The sequence below is a fragment of the Gymnoscopelus microlampas genome, assembly GCF_963454915.1.
Source record: "Gymnoscopelus microlampas genome assembly, chromosome: 10".
In the NCBI taxonomy this organism is placed as follows: domain Eukaryota; kingdom Metazoa; phylum Chordata; class Actinopteri; order Myctophiformes; family Myctophidae; genus Gymnoscopelus; species Gymnoscopelus microlampas.
The window spans coordinates 34,634,207-34,661,337 of record NC_139947.1 but is presented as its reverse complement, the minus strand read 5'-3'; the positions used below and the strand labels follow the sequence as shown (position 1 = coordinate 34,661,337).

At 41.6% G+C, this 27,131-nt stretch overlaps 1 protein-coding gene across 3 annotated transcripts in view; it reads right to left on the bottom strand.

Moving 5' to 3' along the window:
- Positions 1 to 27,131, bottom strand: part of asb8 (ankyrin repeat and SOCS box containing 8) — a 35,238-nt gene that overhangs the window by 5,312 nt on the left and 2,795 nt on the right. The window contains exons 1-10 of one of the 3 annotated variants that reach the window (XM_084068207.1): positions 18,721 to 18,802; positions 12,241 to 12,312; positions 9,172 to 9,268; positions 8,155 to 8,288; positions 5,769 to 5,936; positions 4,735 to 4,883; positions 4,435 to 4,528; positions 4,196 to 4,315; positions 3,522 to 3,674; positions 273 to 461 (exon numbers count right to left, since the gene is read on the bottom strand). In XM_084068207.1, coding sequence (XP_083924333.1) covers positions 273 to 461; positions 3,522 to 3,674; positions 4,196 to 4,315; positions 4,435 to 4,528; positions 4,735 to 4,883; positions 5,769 to 5,936; positions 8,155 to 8,288; positions 9,172 to 9,268; positions 12,241 to 12,288 — 1,152 coding nt within the window. In that variant the 5' untranslated portion in view covers positions 12,289 to 12,312; positions 18,721 to 18,802. Of the gene's footprint in view, positions 1 to 272; positions 462 to 3,521; positions 3,675 to 4,195; positions 4,316 to 4,434; positions 4,529 to 4,734; positions 4,884 to 5,768; positions 5,937 to 8,154; positions 8,289 to 9,171; positions 9,269 to 12,240; positions 12,313 to 18,720; positions 18,803 to 21,521; positions 23,159 to 27,131 lie in introns of those variants that run through there. The other 2 variants (XM_084068209.1, XM_084068208.1) reach the window with 2 other exon arrangements.

The following is a 27,131-nucleotide window of genomic DNA, read 5'->3' as shown; positions in this document are numbered from 1 at the left end:
TTTTATTTGTTGACGAAATTGTCAAAATATTTAGTCTTAGTCATCGTAACTTAGTTTTTATTTAGTTTTCGTCAGTGAAAAAAGGTAGTCGACGAACATTTCTCGTCATAGTTTTAGTCGACGAAATCGACACTGATTGATAGTTGCCTCTCCACATTGTTGGGGACAAATGGACCGAAAACAGTTCTGACGTTGGTTGGACTATTTTGAAGTATGTAGGATCCTTTATTCCACCACCTGTCTAAAAACCACTCTCCCCCAACTCTACTCACTGAAAGAGAGACATTCATGGAGTTGAGCTCCTCAGCCTTCTTTTCTAGGGAGTTAACCCATATCTTGCGTTTCTGTCTGCAACGCGAAGCAGCGGCCCGGTTCCTCTCTAGGAAGCGCTGCCTCCGGTCGTCTGGGTCATCCTCTGCTGTTCGCCGCCGCCGGCCACCTGTAGGCTGGGCTGGAGACACCTGGAGGGGAGATGGGCAGACACAGACTTAAGCTTAATTTATACTCCATTACACGCCGCGATAGCAGCTTGAAAAACAGTACTTTTCAGCATGCGGCACCATCCTACTACAGAGTATAAATTAGGCTATAGGGAGAGAGACGGATGAGACAAGGGGAGGAAGAGGGAAAGAACAATAAGGAAGTTTGAGTCATTGTGTCATTATTTTAGTCAGAGCACATTGCAGTTTTCTTACTACAGTGTGTGCTGTGTTCTGTGTATTTTTAAGTGCACTGTTATATTTCTGTCTGTGTATCAAGACTGGAAACTAAAACATTGTCGGTTGCATAAGTGCGCATAGCCCTTATAATGAGCTGCTAATCTTGCTAGGATTTCACTAATCACTTTGCAAAATGAACAAAGCTAATCTGCTTTAGCAAGAAATCAACTTCATTTGTCCCAGGAGGACAATTAGTTTTGCAGCATACAGAGCAACATTAAACAAACAAACATATAATCACAAACATATAATTAGTAGGCGTAGTACAGATTTAGCAGCACTTCACCAACACAGCAGAATAATCAGAAAAGCAACAACAATACAATGACTAACCTGTCCTCCCCCTATATAAAGTATGATTAGCATAGCATTACAATAAAAAAAATAAAAAAAATGTAAACAACTAAATCGTACTGCGGCATAAACATGAACAGAAATAAACATGAACATCATGCTACAAGTAGGCCTACTGAGGAGGGTAATGGCTGTGGGGATGAATGAGTGTTTGTATCGGTTTGTCTTGACTAAGGGGAATCGGAAGCGGGTTCCACAGGGTAAGGATTGAAAATCCTGATGACCTGATGATTTTACAGTATGTAGGATTTGTAAAAGTGTAATCAGGAACAATATTAAACTTCCCAGTTTCCTTGGGCAGAAAAGTCGCTGTTGACCTCTCCAACAAAACATTTCAGTATTACATTCAAAAGTGAGATTGTTATTAATATGATTGAACCAAGGTATTTCTAGCAGACTTCATGTTCTACCTCTTGACCCTCAATGAGGGTGTTCAGAGTGGGAGGAAAATTGCGTTTGAAGTCAGTGCACGTCTTTTGTCTTTGATACACTGAGTAGAAGGAATGCATTTTTGCACCAGTTTAAAATAAATAATCAACCACCGGGACATGACTTTATTCATCATCATGGAGGAGAGTGACTATAACTTGAGTCATCCACAAACTTCAGGATATATTGGTTCTCAAACTGTCTCAGACAGTCAAAAAGTGGTGAGAGAACACGCCACTGGGGTGAAGCCACACACACACACACACACACACACACACACACACACACACACACACACACACTAGAGTCAACACCAAAAAGAGTTTAGCCACTAACAGGTGGAGTTGATGGTGATGAAAAATGAACAACTTGGCATGCGTTTTAACTTCCTGTACACAACACACCTATATGCAAACTGAAATAAATCAATTAGGTTTTGTTTTTTGTCCAGACGTTCCAATTTTATCAGGTTCTCAGGAAAGTCAGGGCAACTATTCAGGTACTGTGGGTTGTTGTTTTTAGCAAAAGGAGTCACAGTATATTGTTTTTCTATAAATTTGGAACCCTCTGGTGGCTGAGTGACAACAAAGATCAAATAAAAATGGGACCTAGTTGTTCTGCACAACAGGGGAGCAGGCAGCTCCCAATGTTGTTGCAATGGCTTGCGATTGCGGCACTTTAAAAGTGAGAAATTAATTGAATGATCATTTAATGAACAGCATTATTAACTAAATGTTTCCCTGTTTTCAGTCTCTGCTGTAGGACGATGTTGCATGCAATAGCTGATCTACAAACTAACAACGTGCCGCGCTGCAATGCGTTGTGAGCTTGTATAGCAGTTATTTTGACATGCAACACCGTTGTACAACAAAATATAAATCAGGCTTATGGCACCATCAGGACCTCTCCTGGATCACTACCATGCAGGGAGGAAGCTCATCAGGGATCTTACCAGGAGGCCAACAGCATCCTAAAAATAACTGCAGGTCTGTATGGTGGTAGCATCTGGCCAGTACACCAACAACTAGTCTGTGTTTGAGAATTGTGGGCTCTGAGAACTGCGGCAATACGGAAGCCACTTCTCACTAAAAAGAGAAGTGACTTATGCAACAAGACAGTCAGTCTCCTAAAGCCATGTGCGAAAATGTCACGGTCTGATGAGACCAACGTTTTCGTTTCAGTTGCAAAAGATATGTTTGGCACTGAGCCATCACACTCCATCACCCAAAGAACACAGGAGCAATTGTTAGGTGTAGTGGGGGCAACATTATGCTACAGTGTGGTACTGTTTCCTTTCACCGGGGACAGGGGCTCTGCTCAGGACAGAGGTGGGATAATATAGGATTTTTGGATAAATCTGCAGCCCTCTGTAACAAGGCCTAAGTGTAAGAATTTCATGTTGCAAAAACAACGACGATCCAAAGTACACAGCCCAATCAACCAAGGAGTTACAAAAAGGCATATTAGTATGCTGAGAGGGCCCAGCCAGACAACAAAAAAAGAAGGGAAAATAAAAGATGACAGGTCCTGAGCCACATCTGAACACCTACTGTTTGTGCAGAGGAATTCTAAATACATCCCAAAATATGTGTTTTTCTACCAACCTAAATACATACATACCTTCTCTATAAAGTATTTCCGTCGTACGTGTTTCCCCCGGAAACAATATTTTTTGACCAATCACAACACTTGTTTCATTCACAGAGAATGTTAACAGATTTGTAAAGCATCAACGTCATTTCCTTGGGCGGTACTTCCGCCAAATTCAACCATTTCCACCTAGACAACCAACATCCCAGGTCTTGCCCAGTGTGAGTAGGAGGCTACAAGTAGACAACACGTCACAAAGCGAGCACAAGCTGATGGACACGGTGCAGCGCGTTGTCTGCTATCCACAATAAAGTTCAAGTGTCTGTGGTCTGCAGGCCAAAATATGGACATTGAATCCACAGGCCTAAATTCTTTAGTCAGGCTCTTACATATACATGGTTTACACATACAATAAAGCATGTTGTGTACCTGTGGCTGTGCAGGGGAAGGTGCATCTGGATGCTGGACTAGTAGCTGGCTCTGCTCTGCCCTCTGTGGCACCATAGGGCTATGATGCCCCATGGACATGTGACCTAGATGCTGTCCTGATGGGCTCTGCTGGGACAGCGCTGCCTTCAAACGCTGCAGGAGAACAGTATCAAACAACATCAATTACAAAAACGGACCAAAAGGAACAGAACTACTACAGAACTACTGCTTCAGTAAACATAACTACTGTGCTTCAGAAAGCAAAGTACAGATTTAAAGACGGATCCCTGTCTGGGTCACAAGTTCAGCACAGACTACTTGCTGCAAGTTTTCTGCTCTAGGACTAAATCAGTTACTGCATAGTGCATACACAACAGTATGAAGGTTTATAGAAACTACAGGCTCAGCATTGTGAGTACTTCAATTTGCTGAAATCAGTCAATCAAGTTGAAAAGCAAGCTGAATAATTGGATCTCCATAACACAAGCTTAGACTTGGCCTTGCATCCATGATCTTCCCAACTAAAACTAGGGGTTGGATACATTAAGCCAACAATTTGTGGTATGATTAAAAAGTCATATGATGAGCAAAGTGTGCCTGGAGGGTGAACGGGGAGACAAAAAGAACAGAGATAGACAAATATAGAGCCAGAAGAAAGCTAATCTGGTGCTGACCATCTTGGCCTCAGAGTGGATGTAGTAGCCAGAGGGCGAGTTGGAGCCACTGCTACTGCCTCCCAGTGGAGGACCAGGGATCCCAGGAATGTTGGGCACCATGCACATGGGACGGACCAGCTGGAGATCGCACGCACGCACCACAAACACAAACACACACACACACTCTCATTAAACCTGCAGAACATCTTGCAAGCCAATACATTTAAGTACTTTTTTGGAATGTCAGTGTGCCTTACATTTATGACAGAAGGCACCTGTCCTGGGCCGGGGAGTACAGGCAGTGTCTGGCCATTGGGAAGCACCATCATGGGGTAGTGGCTGGTTGGCGAGCTACACAGAAGTAAAACAGGAAAGACTAGAGGTTCAGTATTATCTCTATAAATGATTTCATTTGAGAATATGAAAAACACATTTTAAGTTAGCCAGGGGATAAAAGACGGTGAGGTCTTTTTTTTACGTTTTTTATCATTTGGTTTCCATTTTCTCTTGTTGCTCGCCATTACTTTAAAAGAAAGGCTTGAGAGCAGTGTGCTTACCCCAGCGTGCGATTTGAGGATGGTGCCTGTGTGATAACTGAGGTGGGCGAAGGCATGGTGGGGTGAAGAGCGTCGAAGCCTAGATGGAGCGGCAGGGAACCCGGCCGCACAATGGTTGGGGTGGGGGCTGAACTCCTGGGTGGTGTGTCCTGGGGAATAAAAGGGATGGTTTAACAATAAGGCAAAACATTGACAGTATAAAAGATAAGCAATGGGCAAGACTTTCACATCCAACACATTTACGTCTCACACAAAATGATGGTGACAGAGATCTGTTCAGTTTTCACAACAGGCATACTGCAGCTCAAACATATATTTGATGTCAACTGACTTTGGCTTTATTGTGCAAGCTATTCTGTAATTACATACAACAAATTGAGCTACCTTTTAATGATTAAAGAGCGTTGTATAAATAAATATTGATTCACAAAATACTTCTGGTCAAATTATGCTGGCCTTGTATCATCAGATTTTAACCTATTAAGACCTGGAACTGTGTCATTTTTAGATTTGAGCTAAAAAGCATTATTTTACACTTTGGGCTATTCAAAAATAGCAGATATGCAAGCTCATAGCGCGGCACCGAGTGCCGCGCTACGAGCTTGTAGATCTGCTATTTTTGAGAAATCGTGAAAATGTGTGCAAATCTTTGAATATATATATTTTTAAAGCGAACATTTTTAACTCAAATCTTTGCTTCTGGGGGGTCCCTGGAACAAAATATTTTGATGGGGGTCCTCGGCCAAATACATATAATTTTGGGGGTCCTTGACATGAAAAAGATTGAGCACCATTGATATAGAAACATACGTTTTTGAGAACACTGTTGAGATTTAGGAGACATGTAGAATCGGCTTCAGGTCTCAATGGGTTAATGATTAAAGAGCGTTGTATAAATAAATATTGATTCACAAAATACTTCTGGTCAAATTATGCCGGCCTTGTATCATCAGATTTTAAACACTATATACCCATCAATTCAGCACTCAGCCCATTGCCAGCCAACAAGAGCCTGGTACTCTTTGGTCTCCTACCCTTGCTTTCACGTAGGACTCCATGTTGCTGTCGTCTGAACTGCTTGACATGGAGTCAGGGCTGCATGGCGGAGACGAGTCCACCTCTACAGGCGCCTCCTTCTTCACCGTCACGTCTGATGGTGTCTGCAGCCTCATGTCCAGAGCTACTGAGTTTGGAGCTGGGAGCTGGATGGGAATAAGGAGGTGGGGTAGAGGGAAAGGGCATATTACATTGGCGGAAGGAAAAAAAACTAAGAAAAGTACACTTCTAAAATCAAAGTGATTTAATCAAATATGATTAAATATCCCACGATAAAAAGGAAATGGGTGGGAGTTTATGCTGTCTGAAAAGTGTGAGGAATCACACTGAAGCTGGCGGTGATGCCATATACACTACAGTATGTGCCTGACAGCATCAACCTTTTAGGATGTGGCAACAAAAAAGAAAAAGGATAAGGAAGTACAGATGAAACAGGGGTGCAGAGAAATCATTATAAAGTCCTGCAGCTGGTTTTATGGGATGCTTTAGCATTATTCATACTGCCCAGCCCTAGTAGCATGGTTACGGTTAGGAAAAACTAGGCCTGTCACAATTATTACATAATCGCCTGATCGCAATCATTTGAGATAATCACACTTATTTTGCATAATCATCATGATGTTGAAAACATTTTCAAAATAGTGGAAATAGCAGATCTACAAGCTCAATGCAATGCCACACACGTTGTGAGCTTGTAGTAATTTCTTTGTATAATTAAGTCATTCGTCATATCAGCCCTGTGCAATGTTTGTTTACGAAGCCTAAACGCCAAACAGAATTTAAATTAAAAAACAATAACTGCTCAATGCCAAAAACAATTAAATCGTTAATTGCAATTATTTGTATGACATTTAATCGTCAAGTAGAATTTCATGATCATGACATCCCTAGTCAAAAGTAGTTTGGTTAAGGTTAAGGCTAGGCTTAAAGGAGAATTTTGGACTAAGGTTTTCTTCCCTTTTCTATGATGTTATGACATTTTTTGGTGAGATCTGACGTTCATAGTGACAGAACACTATGCAACCAAAAACAAAAACAAAAAAACCTAAGTCTCGCTAGATGAGATTGAAATCTTGAGGTTGCCATTCATCCTAAGATATCATAACGTCATAGAAAAGGTAAGAAAACCTTAGTCCAAAATTCCCCTTTAAAGGTTAGTAAGTAAGTATAATGTAAAAAACGTCAAAGCTGAGTCACATGGCCCGGATGGTATCCATTTGATTTGTACAAAACGTACACATCATTTTTATTAACTACTGTATATATTATGTACAAATGTATTGTGAGATCAGGTTGAACAACCAAAATATAAATACCAATATAACACTGGTAACAACAGTAAAAGTGCTTGACCATTCTTCAAATTTGGTAGAGGGTTTGGTGTCGATGATGGCCTATCAAATCGGCGAGCAAAACTGGTTGATGAAAAATGGATGCAAACATGAACCAAGAGAAATTGCAGTGGAAACAAGTTTCAATGCAGCAACCTGTCTTGAGCTCACCAAGTCAATCAAAATTGTACATTTGGTTAAACTGAGGCCGACAGCTACCTTTCACACTGTTTACAGAAGAATGGAGAAATGCTTCTTTGGCTTGACTGTTTTAAGGGCAAGGTTTAAGGTTCGTAAGCATTACAAAATAATGTTATGCCTCTGTACTCATACACAAGATGTAAAAAATAAAGAAACTTGCAATTAGGGACTGTACTATCTCCTAGGGAACATATTTTGGTACATCAATACATACTTACAGGAACTGCACTTTAAAAGAAAACTTTGACGACGCAAAGTCAATCAGTCAATTGCTGTCATTGTTTCTGACTGATCTACGTAGGTAGATTTCCATAGGATGCTTTAACAGTGCTGAATCTGCTGATTTTCACAATAAAATGTTACCCACCTGCGTTTAGTTCAGTACGGCCCCGTCCCTGTGAACTTATAAAAGTATATTTTTCACCCGTTAAACGCGGGTGCCCGTCGGATATCCGTCGGTACCCGGCCTCTGCGTCACACCACCTACATGTGTAAGTCGGGTGGATACGCCCACTGATCTAGCCAGCGTCCGTCGAGCGAGACGGACGCTGTTGCAGTTAACGAGAGAGGAAAATGAGCATGCAAATTGCATGAAATGCAGTGCAATCCTTTCCGAATCGTTAGGATTTTAACGGTTCCGATTCCTTACCGATTCCCTCTTAACGGGTCCCAACCATACTCAGGTGACAGAAGGTCGGAGAGATAGGCTGGGGCTTGGTGATTAATAGTTTTGTATGCAGGATCTGATAGTTTCAATTGAAAACTTCACACACACACACACACACACACACACACACACACACACACATACACAAATAAAACAAGTTCTTACTGGGTTTTTTGTCCTCTTGTCATCATCCTCCTGCGCAGCCCTGCGGAATTCCTGTTCCAAGGAGCTTGCCAGCTCAGTGAACAAACCGACGTCCTCACAGTTCTTTAGGAAGCGGGTGGGAGTAGGTGTCTGGTCTGGAAAGACAGCACAAAGAAAAAAAACTTGGCAAAAAACACATTTTTACAGAAAATCTTTTACACTTGAATACCTATGCATGGTTAATTCATTTTTTTAATTAACTTGTTTTGCCAATTCCCTCCATGTTTGCATGGTCCCCGTCATTGCCAACCCCTATTTGTTGGTCTTGGGCTGGGTGTAGACAACCACATCTACTCTGATACACATGCCAGCAGCTTCTTTTCACCCGACAGTGAGGACTTTCACCAGGCGAGCATATCGCATGTGTAGGACATGTTATTCCTCCCAGTTCCGATCCCTGCCGAACAGGCGCCCAAACTGTAGGAGTTGCTAGTGCAGCAACAGAGAAAGCCCTCCTCTGCTGGCTTCCCACCCGTGGCACGAACACAGCCAATTCTGTTTGTTGGAGTGCCCGGCCAAGCCAGAGGCACTGCAGAGGAATTGAACCCCAATCTCCACAGTGGTGGGCAGGAACTTTAACGTGTCAGTTTATGAGCGTTTTATACAATAGCCCCTGTGATTCACAGTATTGATTGTATATGATTTACGGTATGAAAGTAATTCCGTTTATCAATATGCTCTGTTACATTGTTCAGTGGAGGATTGCACTCAGTGAAAGTTTACATTGTTTTTGGCTTAATAGTAAATCCATAAATTCTGGCTTTACCAAAGTCTTTTTGGCAGAACTAGTACCTGCAATCAGGGATGCTTATTTTAAATTGTGTTTCCATGACTGATAACCTACCCTCCTTAATGGTTTTAAAGTACATTCTCACACGAAAAAAGAAAAGATATCGAAATGAAAAGTTTAACATAAAATATTTAATCATCATAATTTGTATTGATGGTAACGGTTAATTATTGACATCCTTACTGTACCTGCAATGATGACGGAGTCGGTCCTGGCAGGTCCAAATTTCAACGTCATCTCATGCTTGTGTTTGTGTACAGCCAAATGATCCTCATTGGTAAACCTCTAGAGTGAGTGAAAAGGAGAGAAAAGGGACAAGTGAAAGAAGAGTACAGTACAGTATTTGAATGAGCCCACAGGCGGTTATCTACTTGTCCTGGTGAACTGAAGGCAAATCGCGCCTTAACCCAGATATCACATTGCACATAATCAGAGACAGTCGATCTCTCAGAGATGTAGCCTAACACATGTATACAGTATCATTAGGCAATACACAACAAAGAACACTGTATCTCTGGCGTACAATACCCTGTGTCTTAGACACCCGGTACGGGTTCATTATACCCTTAGGACATGTCCTCAAATATCTAAGCAAATGCTCAATTCAACTGGAGCAGGGGCACGCACAGTTGAGAACTGATTCTCATTATATAAAATTTAAGAGACACACAGCACAAGGGGAACGGTTGAAATTGCAGACTGATCAATGGATGAAAGTGTGACAAATTCTACAAAACTCCCCAAGGCAAAGATGAAGTGACTCATCAACATCAAACCAGTCACTGATATGCAAGGTGTTTTTCTGGAGCAGGAGACGTTTTTGGCAAATAGCTAAGTATATATAGTATAGAGTATATACTACTATCTATATGTTTTTTAAATCAATAGAGGGAAAAATACATATAATCGAGCTTGAGGACACCAATCAAAGTAATAGGGTGAAAGAAAAGAACAGGGCAGCAGTGTCCATTGAGTTCAATGGAGAAGTGGTGCCATGTTCTATTTGGTTCCTCAAGCTATATCCATTTTTGAGTATTGTTTATGCTTGAAACAGTTTAAGGCAAGCTATAGATATTCACAGCACTTTAGCATGTAATATATTGTAATAATATAACGTAACATATGCTTGTAAATTATTTTTAAAATGCATATAGACTGAAAAAGGGGAGATTTTTGATATGGTAATGAGAATGTATTAGCTTTTTTTACTGCACAAAATGTTTGGTAGGTCGGGTCCTGAGCCAAAAGTATCTCCACAGGTGGGTCACAACATGAACATGTTTGGGATCCCCTGCTTTAGGCTATGTCTCAGTATGTGTCATGCATTCCTATCAGTTGTTCTGACAAGGATTATATCAGACTTATTGATGATGCACTCCAACAGTTTTACTCTCACACTCAGGCTCCTGTTCTTATTTGGATAAATTGTGAAATCAGTCAAGAGGCGTAGGAGGAAGAATAATCGCAGCAGCCGCACCAGTCTATCCACCGTCTCCAACAACCTATTTCGGGCGTTGCGATGTAGTTACTAGTTCTAGTCGTGAGAGAGTGAAGTGGAAACAGTCAAGTGTCGGGGGGGGGGGGGGGGGGGGGGTTATTTTTAGTCACTGCCAGGCAGCATCACCAATACAACTACATCAACACTTGTCTCTTTCCCTCAGAACTAGGCTGCTTGGACAGGACAGGAAACTATCTCCCAACTAATCTCCCTGTATGAGATACTGGAAGCTGCGATTACCCCTCTCCATACGGAACATAGCAAGCAGCTAAGAACACTAGGCTGTTGCTGTTGTTAATTTGGCTTTAAAAAAATACCCCTCGGACAGAGCCAGGAATCAGTCCTCCTCATTCTATACCACACACATGACTCAAAGATTCCTGGTAGGCCACTGTGGCAAGGGCAGCAGTAAAAAGACAACATTCGGACACAGACACTCATGGCGTAAAGGATATTGTGTATCTGAATGTGCCACAATAAACAGAGACAATAACGTGGGAGATGACAGACACTAAGGCCTCTAAAGCCTTTTTTCCAAAACGAGAGCACATACCCAGGGCCTCTGAAATGTCACCTATGGCTGGTAGAACCAAAAAAACACAACTGTGTAAAAGAGACAAGTGTGTGTTGTTATAAAAAATCCCAAGCATGTTTACACATCAGCAGCTCGATCCTCTAACGAAACTGCTAAGCATGCGCGCAGACCCCGGTGTTAAGGAACACTGCCATAAAACCTCACTCTGCCTTGAGAAGCGGCCATTATATTTAATTTCTTAAAACTGGTGTCTAAATTAATAATGATGTCAATAAATGAAATATGCAGGTCTTTTTACATCAGAAAAGCAGAGGGGAAGCTGAAATGCTGCGGTTAGCAGGGACGGGGATCTGTTCCTGGGTGTCCATAAAGCTCTGAGAGGGAGAAGAAGCCAACAAATCATCAATTATTCACTAAACAGACGCATGTTGCGCTGCTGTACATGCCTGTTGTTCAAGCTGTAAGCCAGTGGCAGGAGCAGCACTGAATGTTCATGATTCACATATGTAATTATCTCAAATCCATGAACACTTTCTTCTGCAAGTCCTCGGGAAAGAGGTCATAGTTCATCACTAACTGAAAGGATGGGCTATTACACCCGGTCACACGGCGTCAGACAGCTAATGAGCCCAAAACTCTGACGCTATGTTGCTTGCATTGAATGTCCCCTGACTAGGGAGAACATTGCCTCATAGTTTGTTGTGAGCGAGTATGCCGTCAACGTGTGGCGGGCAAGGTGCCCCGACAATATGGCGTGTTAACAGGCAAGCGTGTTAGCTGAGTCACCCGCGTGGCTCAAACCTGTGTCTGCAGGCAGAAGAAGTCAACAGTGACAGGTTGAAACAATAACTGTGCCCCGATTACTCACTGAAGCCGTCAGTGAGTCACCGCCGAGGGAGACGTTAGCACTGTTTCACAAGACAGAGTGCTAGATGAGTAGTGGCGTCCAAGACCACAACAAGATGAGGAAGAGACAGCACACCAACGGAAGCTTCATGGTTAACGCAAATCAAGTGCCTTTTTTAATACTTTCATATTTAGGGTAATCATTTTTATTTTCGTTATCGTCAGTTGGGTGGGATACATGTATCAGCAGTTCGAGTCAACTAACCAATAAAAGCTATACAAAAACACACACACACACACACACACACACACACACACACACACACACACACACACACACACACACACCTGAAACCCAAGACAAGGGAGAGAGTTTACCTGTCCACAGCCAGGAGCGTTGCACACAAAAGGTCGGTCATCCCCCATTTTGGCAAAGAGCTTGCAATGTAACTGTGGGAAAGGAGAAGAGGAAAACATTGTTGTGGCTTTTCTTGATTTGTGAATTGGCGAGTCCTGAGCACAACAAAGCATGGATGGCGAGGTCCGTTGTCAAGGCAGGAAGCAGAATGCTATTTAAAAATAACCCTGGCAAGAAGGAAAACACACACAGAGGCAGCAAGATGAAGTTTCCCTGGTGATATTTCCTTCACACAGGGGGCTTCTGGCTGGCCAATGACAAACTGCTCAGTGCTCACAGGGAGAGGTATACAGTATATCCACCGTTTACACCAAGACATCTCCCTTTCCCTTCTTTCTGCCTCTCTCACTCTTCTCCCTCCCTCCCTCTCCAAACACCACTCCCTCTTCACCTCCACCTCTCTCTCTATTCTTTCTGAATACAGACTATGTAAAATAAAAGCCTTGCATGATCAACTGCCTTTTGACTAAAGCAGAATTTATACTAGATAGTATGCCGGTGTCCCTTGTCGACACCGGCAGAACTGATTTTTTTCATGTTGGGATGCATTCCTTTCCTGAAAATTGGTTCTTGTCAGCAACACCATTGTGTGATCAGTAATGTATAAATGAAGCGGCAAGTGTGTGGAAAAGAGTAAGACAAATAATCTGGGGGGATTACACAATGACAAGAATTTCAAAATCAAAGGGTGAAACTTTTTTCATCAGAAGGAAAGGTATTCCATACAGACTGAATGTATTCTGATGTTGTGCAGAATCCCTGGCCCACAAACATAAAATCAAAGTTACACATTAGGCCTAGAGAAAAATAACATCTTATCTCCTTCTCATCTCAAGTGAATGACTATGCAGCCTTACCAAAAGCCTCTGCTCTTAAGGGATGCAAACTAACAAGACCATTACTACAGAAGATCTTAAATGAAAGTGTAATGTTTTAATAAGATGGAGCTTGATATTTCCAGGCACCAAATACCACATTATCATTTTTGGAATGTGTCCAAAAGATGGACAAAAAGTAAATAAATCCATTGACGTAATCCGATTTTACGCTTTAGAATCCTAAGGCTTCCCAGTCTGCACTACAAACCAAACACATGCATACGTACACATTCACCCACCCACCCCCGGTCTTTCAGAGTACATACTATTGACAGGAGTCAAATATGCACACGCCACTGTTTGGTTTCTCCTCCCCCTGTGACTGAAGCTGAAGTGACATAAACTAAAGCTGTGCAAGCCTTGCTACGTCTCCGTCTGTCAGCTGTCTCTTCCAGACACCCCCAACACCACAATACAAAGTACCCCCCCACCTCTCCTACACAGAACAACACTCCATGTAAAGACAGTTTGGGATTGGAACTTAAGAAAAATAAATTGGTCATTAAAGTTAAATCAGGGGATATGTGGTGTCTGTGTAGGCATTAATGTTTCAGCACTCCCAACTGGCTCAAAGTGACGTCTGGCAACTATTACACAACTCCGTCCCACCACTGAGACGACATCACCACCATATAACCAACACAAATCTAAAAATCGTTATCCTCTCAGTGCTCTCACTATGTACACAAGGGCGCATATTCCTACAAAGAAACCCAAAGACCCAACTTAATATAAAAGCCCATTCCCACAATAAAATACACAAAAGTACAATAGTGTTAGCCTATTCTTAACCAGATATAGTTGGTAGTATTCAATTAATGTTAACACAGCTGTTCACCTACATCGCACCCATTATATGGATTGAGGAGCATATAGGCAACATTATTGAGTGGGACAGATTATTCATTACGTTGGCAAAGCCTGAATGTTTGAATGCTTTCCAGTGTATTTTCCTTCATCCCCTATCCTCTTCCTCTGCTGACGGCAGTTGCCCTGAGCCAACACATGATTCCCAACGCCTTGTGCCGGAGCAGGACTGGCATATCATACCGTCAACGTTAAATTATACTTGGTTGTATGAACCCTTTCACTCCATAAAAATGATGTCTTTTTGGCTAAAGAAAAGTGACGTGACTCACATCAACACTTTGTTCTGTTGAACATTATGCCCATTTTTGAACACTTGTCTAAATGTGTGTGTGTGTGTGTGTGTGTGTGTGTGTGTGTGTGTGTGTGTGTGTGTGTGTGTGTGTGTGTGTGTGTATAATTTAAGCGTTAGGCTTATAACAGGGCCTTGCCGTAGCGTCTCCCTCAGCTCCATTGCTTGATGAAGAAAAGGGGACTGCATCTTGTTTGCCCATAAAAGACCCATCCCACCCCATTCAGATCAAAGGGCAGATGAATTGTAGTATTTTGATTTGTTGCAGACCTCACAAGCTCCGGAGCAAGGCAATGAACAGGCTGGTGCCGTAGCTCTCTCACACAGTGTTCCCAATCTGCTGAGTGTATTTGGCAGAGATGGTGTCTGTAAACGAGATAGTCCAGCCACCTCGTTATAGCGAGGGTGTGGACCGCATATGGAAATGGTCACATCTGGCGTGAAAACAGACTTTAGAGTTTACATCTCACCAAAGTAACACTAGACATTAACTGGCCTTGCTGGCACTGAGCTTAAAAACAGGATTTGATCATTCAGTTCAGTCAAGTCTACCACGCATTCCAGATGACAGGAAAAAAAAAATTGGAAATGACCAATGGTTTCTGTCACTGCCTTGAGTTGGCCTAGCAATATTCTTAACCTATAGAAACAGGTTGCCAATTATTGTTTGGCACTGAGGGAAGACAATTCAGTCTTAAATTCACAGAGATTGTAATTCACTAAGTTCTACATCTAAAAAGATATGGACATTATCCTGTACATCAGATTATCAGTCTTCTTGTACTGAGGTTACAGCCTAAGTATAATTGGTGAAAGAACTCCAGTTTACAGTGTACTGCTTTCATTACATGTGTAAAAATGACTCGTCTGCTTTCTGTAAACCTCAACTATATGAATGAGAGACAGTAAATCAATCTGAGATATACATTACTCCTATGTACATCACGGATATCCAGACAGACACTGACATGAAGTAAACCCATTTTTGACTCCATTCATCCAAGTTGCTGTCAAACTGCCCCAATTACAGTGCCTCTTATTGAGCTGCCGGCAAAGTCGCCTGGGTAACTTGGATTTCTCCTACTCAGCAGGTGTAGGGGAACGGGTCCTAGCTATAATCAGCCCCAGCCCTCCAGTGTTTGATGCAGCCTGCTAGGAAACTGACTAAACAAACTGTATTAATAGCTCCTGCTGCAGCCGCGACTCTGGAATCTGAGGCTTGAATTGCCAGAGGGTAGGGGAGACCCCACAAAAAAAGAGGAAGGGAGGGGAGGGAAAGGGAGGGTGTGTGTGTGTGTGTGTGTGTGTGTGTGTGTGTGTGTGTGTGTGTGTGTGTGTGTGTGTGTGTGTGTGTGTGTGTGTGTGTGTGTAAAGAAAGAGAGAGAGAAGAGAATGAGGTCGGTCAGCGATTGGTTCGCTGCAGGATCAAGGGTATTTGGTGGATCACAGGTGGGGTACTGGTAAATGTGCAATGTGAGTGTTAGAGACGAGAGATCTAGGGCTGCAACAGCCAATATGTATTTGTGTAAGCAAAGCGAACCTGAGAATTGGTAAATGGAACAAATGAAATCCTATATCCATGTCTGCATAACTAGCGAGGCCTGAAAGCTAAATCCACACAGAGCCAACAGACAATACAGGACAATATATAAACCCCAGTGCAGTTTTGTGAAATGAAATTGGAAACACTCTAGACATCAACTTATGGATCATCAACTTTTGAAGGCAACTGCCAAGGGGTTTTGGTACTATGACTACAATTCAAACAAACCATGATACTTGATCTTTGTGGTGTCAACAAAAGTACAGCCAACATTGCCTCTAGACCCAACAATATTTTTGGAAGAAAAAAAAAATCACTCAGTGTTATATTGTAATGTCATACCAGACATAAACACTGGTGAGGCTATAGCTTCATAACAACTCAAATGTAGGCCAAAATATTGCAGGATTAGGACTGATGCCCAATAGCATATGTTCTTTAATCTGGACATGATCATTATTTTGAGAGCATATTATATACAGCCCAAGGTTACATGAAATAAAACGTTGAACTACATATAATCACCACTTTCAATTGCTTTGAATACATCAAGATGTTTGGTTTTACAAAAACAGGCTACAGTTGTCTCTAGTGTTACACAGACAGGACTATGTGATGGAATGAGCTCCAAGTCTGCCAAAAACATGACCTACATTCTTGATGAAGGTGTTGACAAGCATGGGGATGCAGAACGTGGTGTGTTCCAGAGATCACATTGCAAGTATTATGAATATCAATATTATATGAGATTACCAAAAATAAATACATGTGAGGCTAGCTTGGAGAACAAAGTACATCACAACTGCGTATGAATTCATAGACAACAGCAATCTCTTTTTTTGCACGTATAAGTAGTAAGTGATTTTAGGAAATTTCGATGTTGATACTAACACGCTTCAAGTCGGCTAACATTGTTAGCTGGCTGGAAAACTTTGTCTTCTTTAGCCCCCTCCATTTAGTGTTGCCATGTCCGCTTATTTATAAGCGACATTGGGCTTGTTGCTTGTAAATATTGGTGGTTGCTGTTTTTAGAGCTTGTTTATAAAGTGTAGTTGCTTATTTAGGCTTGCTTCCTAAATGTATAGTATTATTAGTATTTAAACCAGTGGTTGTCACATTTTTCATGAAAATGTTTTGTGCCACAGGGGAGCATTTGTGTTGTTAGAATGTTTCAAAAACATTCCAAACATTCAACACTTTATTGCAAGTTTTTGAAAATAGCATATCTACAAGCTCACAACGAGTCGCTCGGCTATTTTCAAATGCATATAGGTTTAAAGTGCTCATGTGGCCTAATAGTTGCTTCTTTTGGGCTTGTTTTCCTAGACATGTTTGCTTGTTTCGCTCGCAAAACCTGGCAACACTGCCTCCATTACCTTCTGGCTGCGCACGGGCAAACTAACAGGACCTGCCTTTTCCCGTACAAGACCGCCTATTCTTTTCACTAATTGGTTTACGACCGTGTCAATCAACAGCATCAAAGCTTCGGAGGCCCGTCAATAACACACACTAGTATGATCTGATTGGTTGAAACCGAAATCAACTTTTTGTATCTATGAAACTGATACAGCTAGCCGTGGTAGCTAACCAGTGTTGCCATGTCCGCTTATTATAAGCGACTTTTGGGCTTGTTTTTTGTATAGACGCTTGTAAATATTGGTTGTTGCAAGTTCCGTTATTTAGGGCTTGTTTCTTAAATGTAATTGCTCATTTGGGGCTTGTTTCCTAAATGTTGTTTAAACCAATTAGTTCTCGAACATGTTCATGTCACCCACAGATTAATATGCATTTGTCCGCAGACCGCGCCCCCCCATCATCATCTGAAAATAGTTTGTAACAGGAATCCCATACATTTGTGTTGTTAATTCCAAAATTACTATATTTTTCTTGTTATTTATTTTTTCTTTGGGAGGGGGGGGCTTCCTTTGGGCTTGTTTTAATAGACCTGGTTGCTTGTGTCTCTCAACAAACCTGGCAACGCTGTAGCTAACGTTAACAACAGGCCGCTGTGGAACGAACACACTGGGGCAAGTCGTGACTCCCACACCGCTCATCTAACGCTCATCTGACGCTAAACATCCGCCAGCCACTCCAAATCACCACGATGACAACAAATACATGCAAATGTACACACAGCCATCTTTGACCAGAACTATATGTCTTTACTAAAGACTAAAGTTTCACGAACAACGTGAGAGATCAGGAAAAGTAGCAAAAGAAGCTCAAGCTAGTAGTTGGTTAGCAAGCAGGCTGACACTTGAGTGCGAAGCCAGTGTTGCCAGATCTTGTGAGAGAAATAAGCAACCACAGTCTAGGAAAACATATTGACTTGGGCTATTTGAAAATAGCTGATCTAAAAGTTGTGAGCTTGTGAGATTTTAAAAATGTTTAGGGGGAAAAAAAGTGGAATATTAGGAAGATTTTTTTTAAACATTCTCACAACACAAATCTGATATTGCCCCCCCTGGCACAAAACGTTTTCAGATGGGGGTTTGAGAAAAATACATTATTAATTCATTTGGGGGTCCATGACATGAAAATATTTGAGAACCACTGGTTAAAAAAAATAAATAAGCAAGCTTCAAACAAGCCCAAAAAACCACAACCTCCAATATTTACAAGCACCTTCTCAGAAAAACAAGCCCAAAGTCGCTTATAATAAGCAAACATGGCAACACTAGTGCGAAGCGAGACGCTGGTATCGTTAGCTACCACAACAGTTTGGACAATTATTTGAACGTTGACGTTTTAGGGCAAACAATACTAAAACTAAGTGCTATGGCCACTATTGTGTCATAGTTTAGCGTGAAATCCACACGTGTAGCAGATGTACATGATAATAAAGTGTTTACAAACTCACCTTTGCGCCCCTCTCTCACACACTCACTCTCTCTGGCTCCCTCTCTCTCCTCTCTTGGAATTTGACACTCCCCTCCGCGAGGAAATATCGCGAGGCTTGCACGTCAGGCCTACCAGACCTCTCCGACTATAGGATCGCCAAGTGATTGGCTAGTTGGTTGCCAGGCAACCGTTGGCTAGTTCTACAATGCAAATAGTTATGATATGGTACCATGGCTATAGTACTGGAGGTATCCATTAGTGCAATTTAAATTGTATGTTTTTCCTATCATGCTTTTGATGGTTAAAATGTAATTTTGATTACACTTGCACATCCTGGTACACCCACAGACTTCACAAAATACATCAGTTAGGTTGATCCTTAGTTAAACTGCACCCCAGAACAAAATTTTCCCTGCTCATTTTTATTATCCTCAAGTTACTCAGAGTGTAGCAGAGAATATCACATATTAAAATGTATATATAGTCCACAGGATTGTAAACAAAGTGGTACCAAAATATCTAGTCAATTACTCTTCTAAGGTTAGTGATATGAGGGAGATCCAGAGACTTGCAGATTCAAAAGCTGTATAGAAAAGGACTCTGCAGCATGTGGAACATCTGCAAGCTTTAAGTTGATTAGCACTATTGCTCCCTGGTCAGCTTCTAATTAAAGATCTGTGCTCCTGGATAAGACACACACCAGTGTCTTCGCTCCAGTCCCCAATACACACCACGGCCACTTGGCCAGCCTCAGTCTCAGATCCTCTCGCCTCTTCATTCGGCGGGATAGATTTTCATCCACCGTGATGCTCACCACGTCCACAGGCCCCTGACGCCTCCCTACACTGGCCTGCTCGGTGTCCTGGAGGTGTGGGGGACAAGTACTTGATGTGGATGCAGTTATCTAACGTTAATAATTGTTTTTAAATGAAAAATGAATACAGATATGACCATGATAAATATTAAGGGTTTTATGCAATATACATATTTTCCATATCATTCAGGGTGCCTGAATGATGTTATATTTGTAATCAGAATCTTATAGTCGTGTTTTCCTCATACACTTGACAGCATAACATTCAGCATTTGAATGTTTTAGTATTACAGGAATTAATTTATTCACACAACTACATGCTGTCACACTACCCAACTATCGACAAATCCTGCTCAATGTCCACCCTAAGATGGTGAAATATGAGTCACTACATATGTCCCACCAGAATTCACCATAGTAGGGGGGGAAAAAAAGAAGAGAAGAGTCAGTGTAGAGGGGGCAGATGATTCGGCCACAACGGCTCCTTTGAACGGACATGGGGGGGGCTGTTGAATCCACAGGGGGCTTGCTGTGGCATAGGGTTCAGGTCAGAGGAAGTTCGGCTGTCCTGTCGTACCTAATGGCCCGGTCCAAATCCAGGTGAGCCGGCTTCAGGCAAACCATCGAAATGTGAGAGTCTAAACTCTTCAGTGGGACACGTAACAATGCATTTACTACTACTGTCAGACCAAAGAATCATCTGAGAATTTCATGAAAAAAATATTACTTTTAAAAATAAAAACGTTTCCAGAATGGCATAGAACATTAAGCATTGCACAAGTGTAAGAAACCATTGGTGACATTACACAGTCAAATCCTCAGTGTTACTTCAGCCATTTGTGAGAGTTACATTAATACTGAAAATGTTACAGATCTGCACTTGTGTTGTTCACATTTTCACAGAAACATGGTCCGATTCTCCTAAGCATTTGGAGAATTATTGTGACTGCATGATGAGTGGCTGTGACTGTGATTTTATGTATTTCACAACGTAATAATCACATTTCTCTACCTCCTTTCAATCCTTATCTACATAAATGCTGATATCACACTTTACACAATGTTGAAATGATAGAATGAACAATGGAAGCGAGAGAGGGGCCAGTGTTTTGTTTCCTTCCTGAAATGCTCACCCTCGTCGCTCTCCCTGGAAGTGAACATCCGGTCTCTGAAGCAATGTATTGCAAATTCCCAGAAACAATAACAGACATGGAACTCAACAACGGATCGAAAACCTAAGACATTGTTGTGATATGTTTGAGAACACAGACGAAAATCATGAAAATAAAGAACTGTATATACAGTATACTGTATTTATATATAGTGTCTAAAGAATCATTAATTTGACCCTTGACTGGTCACATCGAAAATCCTGTATTGTAGGACATGGAAGACATGAAATCCTGTGATATTTTGAAGACTCCAAGAATAAGAACTAGGGGGACCTCTTCTGGACAGTTTGAGTAATGAATATGTTGTGAATTAGATTGCTTTACCCCTCAGAATAGTATTAACTAGTTAATAATACAACCAGTATTTTCTTTGACTGTATATATTTTGAGCTTTATTCACATGTTCTTGAAGGGTTAGCTAGATATGAAATGAGTGCTATAACTGAAATGGCTCCTGTAGCTCAAAGTACAGGTGTATTTTATTGATTGCTTGATTTTATTTATCACATAAAGAGCACAATAGCACTTCCCAACATAGTGAAGTAGCATCACCGAGGATAAAAACACAATAAAGCCCAAGAGCTTAATTCCATTGTGGTTCTCTGTAGCCATTTCACTCCGATCAGCCAAAATATGTAAAACTCACGTTTAGCTGTGGTGTCAGTCCTTACGTCAAAGCTCAGAATACCTGTGAGGAGAAAATAAAATGTAGAGCATGTACAACTTCTAAAGTTAGATTGGCTCATGATGAGTTTTAGACAAAGAATGTAATATAAACATAATTACATTGCCTATTACTCAATAGCAATAATTAAATAATAGAGGAGAAACCAGTGGAATACAAAGGCATTTACTTTTGTTAACAACACAAAAAAGCACTTTGCAGGTGCCCAGAAATTGGTGTCACTCACTAGTACAATGTAGGAAAGCTATATTTACACATTGGCAGAACTTAAGCAAGCAAAATCAAGCACAGAATGGTTTAGTCTAATGGCATAAGTATATTTGTAAATATTTATTTTTAATTTATCTTTAAAAGAAAAATGTATAAGTCATGGGGCTACGTCACCATTTTAACATTTAAATGTTTGGCCTAAAATGAACTCAAAACATATTTTTCAGAATTTTTACCACTCTTGAACATCTTGATGAAAACAAATTTTGAAAAGAAAAATATACACTGAAACAATGAATTGGCTCTTTCTTAGAAAGCTGTGTAAATGCCAACTTGTTAATGTAAATTTCAAACACGTACTGTAACAATCAAACACTATCTCACATCTATGATAGGCATATTCACATGAAGACTGGGAAATGCATGAGAATTATGGTGGCAAATTACTTATCATTTCCAGTGTTGTACATTTTAAGATGGCAATATGGAAACATTAGCTGGCACAAATACCTACGTTATTTGACTGAACAATGGTTCTGTAATTGATAGTTTTGTATATTATATAGATAATTATTAATTTCTTTACAGGGCAAACACAGGTCCTACCTGATGCAATCTATTCTGTTCTGTTAAAAATGGCATTTTTCTTAGGGTTACGAGATAAATTCTACATTGTGAATTCAGTAGGAAATCAAATAATAATCAGTCATAATTACATACACCCACGCACGGCACATAACATCCATTCATAAGCATCACTTAGGGATCTGCCTGCTCTGCCAGCATTACTGGACAGCTTGTATCATCAGACATTGTCTGAACAATATGAGTCTAACTCCATGGAGAGAGAGACTTTCTTGTGAATAAATGCAATGTCATAAGCTATCTAATAATCAGCTAATGATAACTATGATGTATCCACCAAGTCAGTCCCACCACCTTAGTCTCTCAGCAGTAGATAGTCTTTGACAGACTCTGGTAAAGGCAGCTCTTTGACTGCAGTGGGGAGAAACTGCACTCCAAGACTCTGACGGACAGCACAGCGTGCCAGAGAGCGGAGTGTGGGGGCCTCCGAAACCATGCTGGTTAGCTTTGCCAATAACTGGGGGTCTTTGCTCAGCTCCCTTGGCAGAGTGCCATCGGCCCGTCGGATCTCAAACCGGCCAGCTGCCCGGCACAGCAGCTCCAAGCACTCTTCCTCCTGCTCAGTGCCCAGACCCCGGGCCAATAGGGCCACCAGTCGGGAAATAGGTGTCTGGCCCTTCAGGTTGGTCACATGGACTTGGGCTCCGTACTCCAATAGCACTTTGACGCTCTCTAGGTTGCCCTTCATTGCAGCCCAACTCAGAGGTGTGTCATTGTTGTAGTCCCGGGTGTTGGGGCAGGCTCCGCTCTCCAGTAGGGCCCTCACACACTCTGGGTTGTCTTTGAATGCAGCCCAGTGTAGTGGAGTGTCCTTGTTGCCATCCAGGGCATCGGGCAGGGCTCCGTACTCCAACAGCAGCTCCACACATCCCTCATCCTTCTCTGCTGCATAGTGCAGTGCTGTGCGGTTGTAGCCATCCAAAGCATTCACCTGACAAACACATTCAGTTTAATGAAGCATCATATGCCAGGGTACCTTCACCTTTTACAATATTTGGCCACACAGATTGATAGTCAATTATACAGTGAGTCATTTCAACCTGTTACTCCAAGTACTAAAAGTTTGATGTATTTGTTTCTCTGGCTAGAATTACCATGTAGTTACTGGGTGATCCATCTTGTTTCCTTTTTTTTTCACACTCACTCTCTCTCTTCCCCCCCCCTCTGGACACCTTGGAGGGGGGGGGGGGGCTATAATACTCAACATGGGTTATTATTGCTAATTGGATGACTGACTCCCACTGCTGAAACATGCATGCAAGACAATCCCTCCCACAACAAGCAGCCAGCGTTACGTGATACTTCAAACTCAACAATGAAACGTATGCATCTCTATTATCCCACAGGCAACGATATGCAGACATTTACCCTCTTGAATCCTATATACACACACACAGTGCACTGAAGTTACGCTCTACACTAAATATCTCTGCAGAAAATTGGTGACCTGAAAGCTTGTAGATAAGCTATTTTAGGAATTCAGAATAGGGACACTAGTGTTCATGTGGTTATTAATATTGTACTGTGCAAGTTTATTCAAATCAACTGGTCCATCATGTAACTGGACATAAAGTTGGCAAGTCGCATCGCGATGTGTTGTGAGCTTGTAGACCTGAGGTTCCAAAATAGGGATGCTGTGTTGAAAGTGGTTAAATGTCTGAATAAGGGGGCGCCCGCTGTCCTAGCGATCCAGGCGCATACCATATATAGGCTCTAGTGCGTCGCGGGTTTGAATCCCAACAACCTTTGCTGCCCGTCTCCGTTTCCTGTCCATCTCCACTATGTACTATAAATAATGGCTTAAATATCTTGAAAGAATTTAAATGTCTAAATAAGTAGTAGGGGTGCAACAATTAATTGAACTTAAGCGACTTAATAAATGAAAAAAAGAGAAGCAATTTTTGCATGACACCATTGTGTGACAAAGTATAAACTAGGGCTCTCAATGGCTTAGATTACTGGGTGATTTATTTAAAGATGGTGTTTTGATGTTGTTTCAGCAGTTGCAGACGCAATTTAGTTCTTTGGTTTTCTGCAAATACGTCACTTTATTAATTCATTATGTTTGCCACTGCCATTTGACTCCCTTTATAGTAAGTGGAGGATGTAGTGATGTATCGCACTTTATCTCATCTTTCTATTCTCTGTTATATTCGCTGGACTCCCTGGAGGTACACTCCTTCCGCAAGTGGGAGAAGGATTTTAACAATGAATATATCTACTGTAACACTCGTCCAAGGACATAATATCATATGAAAAGGTAAGGAAAAGGCTAGTCCGGAACTCTCCTTTAAGTTACTTGATGAACTCTACTATTAGCCCGGAAATGCATTATGATACATTTTTGGTGTGCTTCCCCACGAGAGATTGTGTGCAGTGTATAGAGGCAACGAAGCTTCCTTTCTGAAGTTGTGGGCCCCACTGGTAGATTATTTTCCCACGAACTCTCTCAGATCCTTCTAAAAGGTCAATGCCCTGTGGGCTTGAACCCTCCCCTTAGATATATACTTTGAAAAAGACCTGGGATATGTGAATATGACTTCTCATGTTGTTGTGTTTGGGTGCCCATGACTACAGGTGATCTGTTTGGTTATGAGCTATATGGAAGGTGGTGGCATGTGTCTTATGTGGCTGGCTATGTTTTTTAGCCGCATGCTGAAAGCATAGCGGCTCTATATTCAGTCTGACTCTGACCCGACACATTTCCGACATGTATTAGACACTTTTTTTGCGTGATTGGCTGTCGTTTAAGCCAATGGGATACTTTCCCATACTCTGCACGGGCGCCCTCGTCCTCCCAAGCTATGGGACTAGACACGCCTCTCTCAGTGGATTCGTCTGAGCGCTAGCCGAATTTGGCTAATAGTTAGCTTGTATGCTTGTATGATGTTACTAACTGTTTTTAGCCAAACGCGGTAATGTCCACTCTCCATTAGTTCTCGACGCAAGTTGCGTTATTAATCCCGTAATTTTCATGTATTGTACATCCCAAAATCAAATGTATTAACCATGTGAGAGAGAGTAAAAAAAAAAGCGATTCTGGGCGAGGTAAACAGAACACTCGCCCCAAAACACACTCACCCCCATTCATTTCGCGGACAGAGGCCGCCGGATTAGACCCGGGCGAGTGTGTTTGGGGACGAGCGTTCTTGTAATCCATTGCCGCATATGTAGCCATGGTTCACATTCATGTTTCAGGGCTACTGCCTACCGCATGATGCATCCATATCAAGGGCCCTTTTAATACAAAAACCCACGGCAATTTCGGTCTACAGTACACCAGCCTTCAACAATAGTGTACATTCAGTGGTCAGGTTCGTTCAGAAATCAATTGAAGAACGCAGGAGCGAGTTTTCCATATATAGCAAGCCACGCGCGAGAACGTGCATACACGCAGTGCAGTACACTACACATGTGTCGTTGTTAGGGTTGCCAACCGTCCCGTAAAATACGGAATCGTCCCGTAATTGAAAACTAAAAGACGCGTTCCGTATTGAACTGATACGGGACGCACTTTGTCCCGTATTTAAGGTCGGGGAATCAATTTGTTTTTTATTTGCATGACAGGGCGATTTATGAGCTGCCCTGTCTCTCTGCTGTGTGTGTTACTGGGAGAGTGGGAGCGCACTCGCAGTGAGTCAGTGTTGCCAAGTATAGTGAGAGAAATGAGCCAGGCGACCTACAAAAACAGGGCAAAAACAAGGAAAAAACAAGGCAGAATTTGTCCACAAGTTGCAGGAAATAAGCAGACTTGGCACCGCTGGCTATAATGCCATTGTCTGGGAGTGTGCTCAGCAGCTCATTGGCTCATTACTCAAAACACGACCAATGACGATAGCGCTTTCACGTTGCTAAGATACCTTCTGTGCGAGCCGGAGCTGTGCCTTGTAGACAGCGTCAGTGGAGATGTTTGGAGCAAAGCAAACTGTAAACTTTTTAAAGTAGCCTATGTCGGCGTATGTTTTCTGTGGTCCATGGTGGACTGCCTGACATCAGACAAACAGCATGCCTCAGGAGAACAACATACCAAAAATATAAGAACCCAAGCACAAGTGTCACAGTTCTTCATGAATGAAACATCTCCTGAGATCGATTCTGTATGGGATATTACATATTATTTATCTATCTATCTATCTATCTAGTATTTCTATTTACCTGCCCTGGCAGCCTACATATTGGCTGCTGATGTGGGCATAGTCTAGGCTATTTCAGTAGACTAATATGGTTGATTGTTTATTAATGTTGTGTTTTTAAAGTCTAATAAATAAACATGTATTTAATATATATTAATCAATATAATTAAATAGTGTGCCCGTTTAAAGAATAACTCTTATATATATTAATCAATATCATTAAGACTCGCTCGAGAGAGGCAGAGAAATGCAGACGATGCATCTCATTGCACAGAGGTGCGTGAGCAAGATAAGGATTTAACTTCATTTTAATCAGCACAGTGTAAGCACAGTGTAAGTTAATGTCCGCTGCCGTCAGCGCCATCTTCATAATAGATAAATATATATTCAGAACAGAATAATAATATTAAAAATATTTAATAAAACAAAAAATCGAAAATCTTCTTTTCTTTTTTTTTCGGGTTTTGGGCCTAACATGATGGCAATAGTCGGGTTCGGGCCGAGCCCCGGGCCGGCCCAGTCGGGCCCAGTTAGGGCCGAGCCTTCATTTTCAGGCCCGTTGAGAACTCTATAAATGATTAGTAGCCTTAAAGCTACTATTTGAATACTATTATTATTTTGCCTATACTGTGTGGCTCGCTGTGCATCACTCTGATTGCATCTTTCATTCATTCTGCAACGTGTTAATTGTCCATCACCTGACAACCATTAGCTGTCTTTTGTCATCTTCATTTCTTTATAGTTAAATGTTGTGTTGTTGACAAGATTGGG